Below are 8786 nucleotides of genomic sequence, written 5' to 3'. Positions count from 1 at the left end.
ATAACAGACCTAAAAAAAGAGAAAGAATTTTCATTCACCAGAAATGAAGCTCAGATGTCTTTGACTATAAAGGCCATGGTTTTTCCATGCACCTTGTCACCTTCCTTTCTAAAATGGATATGCGTAAATGAAAACAATTCACAAAAGAATGGCCAAGATTTAATAATATATCACAAGGGATGGCTGAATAGACCAGCAATGTTTGGCCTGAGATAGAGAAAGAAATCCTAAAATAAGTCAGCCCCGTGTGTCCTGCTGTAGCTAGACTCCAAAAATATATACATCACAGAAATAAAGGAATTTTGTTGTGCAGATGTTGTTGAAGGGAGGCCAACTGCCACATATTGGAAACCATAAAGACGGATTTTGATCTCAGTATAAAGAAAAGTTTCCTACCAAAGTTGTTACCAAAAATATGTTACCTGAGAGGTAGTGAGTGCCTTGTCACTGGCCTTTTTCAAGTATAGGCCAGCTAAGGGTAGCAGATAGCAGAGGACGTTTAAGTATTGGAAATGCAGGTTGATTCGATGGCTTTTGAGTTCCCTTCAGTGCTAAGGTTATATGATGCAGTTCTCAATAAAGGAAAGTCGGGATTTCAGTACTTAACAGGAGAAGAAATTTCCTACCAGGAATGTATATATTCTTACCCATGTAAGGAGGAATATCACAGTGGAAAATGGGCATATAGGTTGGATAATCCTGCCCATTATCCTCTTCCTGCTTCCACTATTTCATACCCTTACACTTTAAGGTCTTGTTTTGGCCTCCCATGTTGCAGGATGGAAAATGTTCTAACTAGCTAACAGGATTATTCTAGTTCACTTAGCAGTTAGATTTCTCTGGGAAATTAATGAATCCAGTTCTCAAGTTAATCCATGTTTTCTGAGTTTGGCTATTGCAGATCAGTCTCTCTCAGCCTGATCATGCTGGAATGAATAATAAATCTGTGCTTCTGGTCTGAGGAACCGAGGACCAATTTCTGTATTTTGATTATCCACCAGTATGCCAAACCCTTGATTAAAGCAGCCATCTAAATGCCACCTATGCTGGATGACAAGTTGATACTCTGGTTCAGTGTCTCCACTCTCTTAGTTTATAATCGCATTAATAAAGGTAGCCATAGCAATGACAAAGGAGAATGTAATGTAACAAAGAGAATCATTAAGAAATTAAGTTACTTTTATTTTACGGTGGTTTTTATTATTTGCTGCTGAAGAAGTATCAGGAAGGAATAGAAAGTAGCATCCTTTCATCAAAGTTAGCTAAGACTTTAGGTTCCTAGGGGTCAGGGTCCAGACTCCCTGAGCCTTTATGTGCCTCCCAATGAGCTCTCAAGACATTTTACATGAGAAATGTGTAGCTGGGCTCTTAATTTTGTATGTTTGTTGAAAGAGAGTAATTGGCTGGATTTCTAAGGATTTGGGAAAAGATCGAGAATTTATTTTTCCCTGGGGATAGAAAACTGAGCCTGCTCAGATCAGCCCTCCATGACGGAGTGGCAGCTGGGCAGCCGATACAGTCTGAACACTAAGCGTTGGAAACCTGCAGGAAGAGAGCTGATTTCTCCAGAGGGAATGGAGCAACTGCAGAGCTGCCCTGCATGGAATAACCTCTGGTTCAGAGCACAGAACTGGGCGGGCCGACCCCAGGGTTGTCAGATGAGGCATCGGCCCGGACACTGGTGCCCCAACAGTGTCATCGTGTGGTCATAAGGAGCAATAACAGCAGGGACATCCAAAGCTGGAGAAGGTGGAACCCTCTTTTAAGTACACAGTCTAAGGATGAGGAGGAGCTCTAAAGTGACTAATAATACACTTCCCACAATTGTGGCAGGTGGAGGCTGAGACTCTTCAAAATTGAATCCACGAAAAAAAATTAAGTCATTATTGAACTCTGGTCCCATTTTAAATCCCCAATATCTTCATCTCAAAGTCCTTTCCCTTCCCAGTCATTATCTGTACCCTTCCTGTTTTCTTCAGAGCCCAAAACCAGAAGACCCTTCTAGTTCATATTTACTTGTTTTTATCTGGCTTATAAATTTACTTACTTATTGCCTATCTCCCTCTACTAGACTTTAACTCCATGAAGGCAGAGCTCTTGTCTTTCTTATGTGTCATTGTATACCCAGCTCTTAAAATAATGCCAGGCAGACACTCGAAGTTAAGTAAATATTTACGGAATGAGTGTGGACAAATTACATAGCTGAATAAACTATGTTCCAAGCACTGTGCTAGGCCCTTACATCATTTAATCCTCACATAAGCCCAATAGGGTTATCGTTATCCTGTTTTATAGATGAGGGAACGGAAAACTAACACTATTAACCACTGAGCCCTCCTGCCCATTCCTGTTTTCCATCTCATTATTTGCCTTTTCCTCCTTCAGGTTAGGTTGTGTTCTTCCCTCTTTCCTCTCAAAATAACCTACATCTAACTATCACTACACCTACATCCTTCATCATAATGATGTTTGTATTTCCCTAAACTTTGAGGTCCTTGAAGGCCTCAGAAGGGACTTGGTATTCACAAGGCCTAGTGAGGCCCTACTGTGTGCCAGGCATAGTATTTGGTTTGGAAAATATACAAATGAATAAAATGGTTGTACTGCAAAGGATCCACAGTCTAGTGGAGTGGGAACAAGGAGAGTTAATTGTAAATCATCACAATGAGTGCAGTTAGCACTGAGGTGTGCAGGTGGTGCTTTGGAAGCAACAAAGAGAAGCATTTGTCCCTGAAACAGGGGTAACTTGCTGAGTTTTGCACGACAGTAGAGATGAGAGTGAGAGCACATAGCTCAGTGCAACTTAATAGAATGGAGGGAATGGAGGACAAGAGGTGAGGCTACAAAACTGGGCAGGGACCAGATCATAAAGGATCTCGGAGGTTACAATAGCTGTTGAAAGCAATGTTAAAGAGCTTGGACTTTAAGGTGATGGGGGGCCAAGGTCTGAATCAGGAGAGTGATGGGATCAGATTGGCAGTTCCAATACTGTGAATATCAGGTGAAAGATAAGGCCTGAAATAGAACAGTGGCCATGGGCATTAAGGAAAGCGGACAGATCGCAGAGGTCAAAGCAACAAGATAACTGTTTCCATGCAGTGCAGGAGTGTGAAAAAGAATCAAGGACTGCCAGCATTCTGTGTGGATGATGGTGCCATTCATTGGTAAAGAAAACAAAAGAGGAGCAATTTTGAATGTTACACAGTAAGTGTTCAATAAATAGCTGTAGAATTGAAATTGAACTTAATAAAAAGGTAGAAGATAGATTATTTATTTTCTTTGGACACCTTGAGTTTGCAGTACTTTTCAACTGCAGCTCAAGACAGTGGTCTGGGGTACATGTGGCTGGTAGAAGAGGCCTGGGAGTGAATGTTAACAGAGGAGTTCCCAGAATGAGAAGAAGGCTGAGAAGAACAGAATCCTGGAAAATTCAGCTTTTAGGAAGTGGTAGAGTAAGACGTGTGGAAGAGGAAAACCACTAGCTGACATTTATTGAGTACCTACAGCAAGGGACTGTACTGGACGCCTGCCTGTGAGGAAAGCACTTAGGGAGCAGGCAGCCAGCAGGATATTTCTAGGTGCCACTGGACTGGAGCCCAGGATTCAATCGAAATGGGAGAAATCATACAATGTTTGAAATTGAAGCCACATTCCTGGTTCCAACATTTGTCTTATTCCTTGCACTGCCTTCCCCTATCCCCCCCTCCACCCCCCTTCACAGGGAGTCTGGATTAGGAGACACTACTTTTATTGATGGTGAGTGCAAGCAGGTGTTAAGTGGCTGCTCCTAGGACACAGGGCGCTAGGCTGAAAAAGCCGGAAAGGAGGGCCAGAGCTGAGCTGTGGATGCAGGATTCACTCCTTATTTGGGAGTGAATGCTGCATTCTGAGAGGAAGATTTATTTTGGGACAAGGCATTGGCGCGGGAAGGCAAGCAGCGCCAGCCATCAGGCCGCACTCTCTATTTGGAGCACAGCCAAGTCGGCAGCCCCAGGTTTTCCAGAATCTTCCTCGGTGGCCGGTGGAGGTTCTGGCTCCAGCTTGGACTCCACCGCAGGCCGGGCTTCTTCTGGCTGGCCATTAGCACTCCGGATAGGCCCTAAGCGAGGTGGCTTGACAGGCGTGGGCATTGGCGCTGCCGGGCCTTTGCGGCCCGAAAGGGCCCTTCGCAGGCTCTGTACTTTCTCCAACCCAGTGCGCCGCAGCCGCCGCGCCTTGGACTCCACCGGTTCCTCATCTGAGCTCTCTCCAACTTCGGCCTCCAGCTGCTCTGGGATAGGCTCGGATTGGTCCGCGGGGCCAAAGGGCTCCGGTGCCTTCTGGAAGGCTCTGGCCGGGATTTCAGCCTCCTCCTGCATGTGATGGACACAGCACTGACTCTGGCAGGCCCCTATCACGCACCAGCCTGAGCCTCACTCCTGAATTACAGTAGGGGAACCCGCCCCACCTTAGCCTCCTCATACCGAGTGGGAAAGAAAAGGCAGGCATGGGAAAGTAGGGGGCGGGGAGAACTGCAGAAGTTGTTGTGAGACCAGCATGGTGGTCGCTGGGGGCAAGAACTAGAGGAGGCGACGCCCTGTCGCGGGATGTACTTTCCACCACCGTTATTTTCGTTTGGGGATGGGCTGGGGCTTGGAGCAAATTCTGAGGACGTGGCTTGAGCTAGACCTGGCTGGTCTTTGATTGGCCAGGCTAGGTTCAGGCGTGGGAGGGAGGGATGGGCTGTGTGTGTGGGAGCGGGTGCAGCTCTGGGTGTCTGTTCCCCAGGGCAGGGTTAGGAATGTGGGTGTGGTAGGCGGCTGGGAGGAGGGAGCCCCCAGATGGTAGCCTGGAGGCAGGAGAAGCCCCAAGATTGGGGAACGCGTGAGATCACTGACCTTGAAGAGCAGGACGTGAAGCTTCCCGCGCGCCACCAACAGCCCGTGGTTAGCCTCCAGCCGCTGCACCTGGGCAGCGCGGCGCACGGCACGCTCCTGGGCGGCATCCGCGTGCGAGCCCACGCGCTCCGCCTTGGCCAGAAGCTGTGCTAGCGTGTTGCTCGTGGTGTCGTGGCTGCGACTCAACGCACCCAGGCCGCTCTGGATGCGGCTCACCGAGCCGGCCAGGCTGCCTTGCCTCTGCGCCAGGCCCCCTTGCCGCTCCCGCAGCCCCTCCAGCATGGTGGCCAGCTTCTCCAGCAAGGTCACTACGGTCACGGCGTGCACGGGGCCCCCAACCGGCGCTCCGGGCGCAGGCCCCGGCTCCAGTGCGCTCTCCCCCATGATCCCCGACCACCCGGCCTGCTCTCCCTGCTGCAGCCGGCTGCGCTCTGGGCTGAGGCCGCCTTTCCCCCGGCTCCTCCCCAGCCCCAGCCGTGACTCAGGCAGGCGGAGTTGGCCTTCTCGGGCCGCGGGAGGGAGGGAGGGAGGGAGGGAGGGTGGCGAGGTTCTTAGGAAGTGCTTCCCCTCTGCTGCCCCGCCCCGGGGGGCACTCTGGGAAGCAGGTTGGCCCAGCATCAGCCCCACCCCATCCCACAAACTCACTCTGAGTTACCCTCCTCCGTCCCAATGCCCTGTTGTGCCTCTTTCAGGAACTTACTCTCCACCAGAAAGGGCGAGCCATGGAAAATTTTGTTGTCTGCATCAAGTGGGCAGAGAAACTACTGTATTTATGTTAGTGCAGCAAAAGGATAACTAGAGGGGCCTCTGCAGCAGCCAGCGCTACGCCTCCCTGGCCTCTGAGGATTGTATTTGCACCCTCAGGCTGGATGCTGTAGACAGGATCTCGAATGTTCCGTTCTGCTACCAACCTAAGACTGTCTAAGCCCGAGGCCTCGCTCTGTGGGCAGGCTTCCCAACCTGGCCAGGCGGGGTATCCTCTGGTATTTTCCTAATAGTCATTGCCATGCCTCATTTAGCTGCAGGCCTCATTTCCTGCTTCTCTAGTTCTTACTGTTGGATAGCATTACCCTGTTTTCTTTCTTGAGTTTTCTTCCCTCCCTTTCTTTGGGCTTCATGGATAAAACCCAGAAGCGCCTAGCTCCTGCACCCCAAGCCTGGAGGGCAGACAGGACACTTCTTCCTTTGAAATCCTTACAAGGGTTAAAGTAGGTGCTGGTATGTCTTAGTTTTCATAGAGATAGATTGTGGCTCCTGACTGTTTTTTTGTTTGTTTGTTTTATTTCGTTTAATTTTCTCTGGAAATAGGTGAAAATATCTACTGTGAGTGAAAAAGATTTTAAATTGCTGCTGTAGAGGGGGAGAGAGTGAGCGTTTGAGATCCAGTTAATGATGTGTCATGAATTTGTAATGTCATCAGTTTGGAAAATCCTACGCCTTGCCTTTAGCAATACTTGGTAAATAGAGTCTAGGTTCAGAAGTCCCATTAACCCAACCAAACTGATGCATGGGCACGCTGTCTCTCTCTCTCCCTCCCTCCTCCCTCCCTCTTCCTCTCTCTCTCTCTCTCTCTCTCTCTCTCTCCCCCTGCTCATTCTGTGAGGGCCACTTGATAACGACTGCTGAAGAAACTTTGTCACTCTGGAGTTTCATGGGCCTCGAAGGCTCTGAAGTCTGACTTAGAAGTACAGCAGAGGATGGGCAGCTGTTACCAGAAACCTGGTAATGCCAAGTTGATGACTGACCCCTACAAATAAAAGGTCATGGAGCCTGACCCCTCTCCTTAACACAAGGGAAAGTGGACTCCCTTGGGAGCTGGAGTGGAATCACTATCTCTTCCAGTGGATCTGTATTTGCCCAGGGAGACCCATCAGGATGAGCCAGTTAAAATAATTTCAAACTGAGAAAACAGAAAATCTAATTCAAACCGTTCTTAGAAATAAGAAATAAATCCAAACACTTTTATTTATTTATTCCTTTTTTTTTTTTTTTTTTTTAGGCAAGGCAACCCTTGCTTGACCTAACAGATTACAAGGACCTTGTCAGCTTACAATCCCTTATTTCTTTTATTTTTTAAGCCTACAGCACCTGGTCTTCCTAGGCAAGTCCTAACCAGGCCCGACCCTGCTTAGCTTCTGAGATCAGATGAGATCCGGCTTGTTCAGGGTAGCATGGCCATAGACTAAACTCTAACAATTTTAAAAGACCATTGTAGATTGATGATTGAATGTAGGTCAGTCACAGCCCCAGTCTGGTTCCCTACACTTCTCTCAACTGTGCCCCCTACTGGTGTCAGCTTCGTTCCCAGGCTAGAAGCAAGGTGACTATAGCAGTTACAGGCCTCACATCTCTGCATGAAATCAATAGAACAGAGGAGATCACATTACAATTTAGGATATTTATTTCCCAGAAGGCCCCCAGAATTTTTCTGTTTGTCTTGATCATTCCAGAAACAAATTCTGTGGCTAAGAGAGTGTCAAGCATGGGCTGGCTTTAGCCTGAGTTCCTTAACCCATCACCTTTTAACAAAGTAGGCCCACTTCTAGAGCAGTGTAAGGTCAACTTCCCCAGGAGCATGTGGGTATAAAAGGAAAAATGGAAATCTGTATTAAAAATCTGAGCACTGCTAGGAATAGATAGTCATTCAAAATACCTACTACAAGAAGCCTATGAAAGAATCACCAGCCTTGAGGAATGGTGCTAATGGAGCCCAAGGCATTTGGAAGCAAGGACTGTGTGGATAGATATTATTCAAAGACCTGCTAAATCCCTCTCTGGGTATGTAGAATAAGGAGGACCTTAAAACTTAGCAATAAAGCCATTGATGGTTCTACTGGTATCTTGGATTATCCAAAAGGCCACATACTTAGAGGGTTCGGAGGAGCCTCAGTGATTGACCCTGGCCAAATTACAAGCCACAGTCTGGCCAGGTCTACCCCTTGGGCCCCATAAGTCAGAAAGAAAATGAGACTTGAGGACACTGTGATTTTTGCTTCTCTCACCAAGACAATTTGAAGGGATGGGGAGGAATGGCAGATCCTAGAAGGAAAAATATAACAGAAGTATATAGGATTTGGGGGTAAGGCAACGCTTCCAGCAGCTGAAATGTATATTGTTTTTGAAAGGTAATTGCTGGCTTATCACTAGACGCCAGTGGAGAGAGTCGCCAGAGGTTCCTGGGTTGTTTTGTAAGTTGGAACCCTCCGTCTCACATAGCAATGAAGCCTAACAGTCTTTGATTATTAAGTGGAAGGGAGAAAAAATAATCTAAGAAGGATAAGAGATGGCTATGTGAGTTAATTGTACAAGAAACATCCTTGACCCTGAGCCTCACTTTCAGCTGCCAGACAAACTGGGGCATCCTCCCGGGACTTAACCTTGAATCAAAAGTAACAATGGGCAGCAAAGCAGAACCACCTTTTAACAGGGAATGAGCCTCAGTGGACAGGCACTACCTTCCACCCTTTGTCATAGACATCCTGTCTACGGAAGGAATATGGCCATTCCACACAATGAGAGAGCTCTGTGCCACTGGTGATTAAAAGAGCTGTAAGTTTGGGGCGTCAGGCAGTGAAGGGCAGGAAAAAACAATTTTACCAACCAAGTAGATCTAGCAATATGCCATGCATGAATGTTTTGGCCGAGGTACACTGTACACATCAGAGCACCATGCACTTGAGATGAGAGCAAGGTTGGCAGGATCCCAGACATATGGAGTATGTAATTGCTGCTGGAGCCGATTGTCAGGATGTGGGAGTTGGGATCCCCTGAAAAAATGTCCTGGAACATTCCAAAAGGCAAAAAGCCTAGAAGCAGTTACTGAATAGACTCTATTGAACCTCTTTCTGTAATCTGAAGAATTTAATGGGCTCTGACAGGGGGGCCTTGCCTGAATTTGAGCTTGCATTC

The 8786-nt window shown here is 47.5% G+C and overlaps 1 protein-coding gene across 1 annotated transcript; it reads right to left on the bottom strand.

Annotated features, from left to right (window-relative positions):
- Positions 1–1178: 1178 nt before the first annotated feature.
- Positions 1179–5406, bottom strand: CAVIN3 (caveolae associated protein 3). The gene is made up of 2 exons (XM_011385186.2): positions 4878–5406; positions 1179–4352 (listed from the first exon to the last, which is right to left on the bottom strand). Exons 1-2 carry the CDS (start codon positions 5259–5261, stop codon positions 3948–3950), a joined length of 789 nt encoding a protein of 262 aa, XP_011383488.1. The 5' UTR covers positions 5262–5406; the 3' UTR covers positions 1179–3947.
- Positions 5407–8786: the final 3380 nt, after the last annotated feature.

This window comes from Pteropus vampyrus, unplaced genomic scaffold, assembly GCF_000151845.1.
Source record: "Pteropus vampyrus isolate Shadow unplaced genomic scaffold, Pvam_2.0 Scaffold671, whole genome shotgun sequence".
Taxonomy (NCBI): Eukaryota; Metazoa; Chordata; class Mammalia; order Chiroptera; family Pteropodidae; genus Pteropus; species Pteropus vampyrus.
This window is presented reverse-complemented; position numbering and strand designations above follow the sequence as displayed.

What these genes read in the sequence shown, in the direction of transcription:
- CAVIN3 (XM_011385186.2), bottom strand. Translation starts at nt 5,261, where the DNA reads ATGGGGGAGAGCGCACTGGAGCCGGGGCCTGCGCCCGGAGCGCCGGTT. An exon ending in TTCACGTCCTGCTCTTCAAG is followed by an intron (nt 4,353 to 4,877) that starts GTCAGTGATCTC and finishes CATCACATGCAG; the next exon opens with GAGGAGGCTGAAATCCCGGC.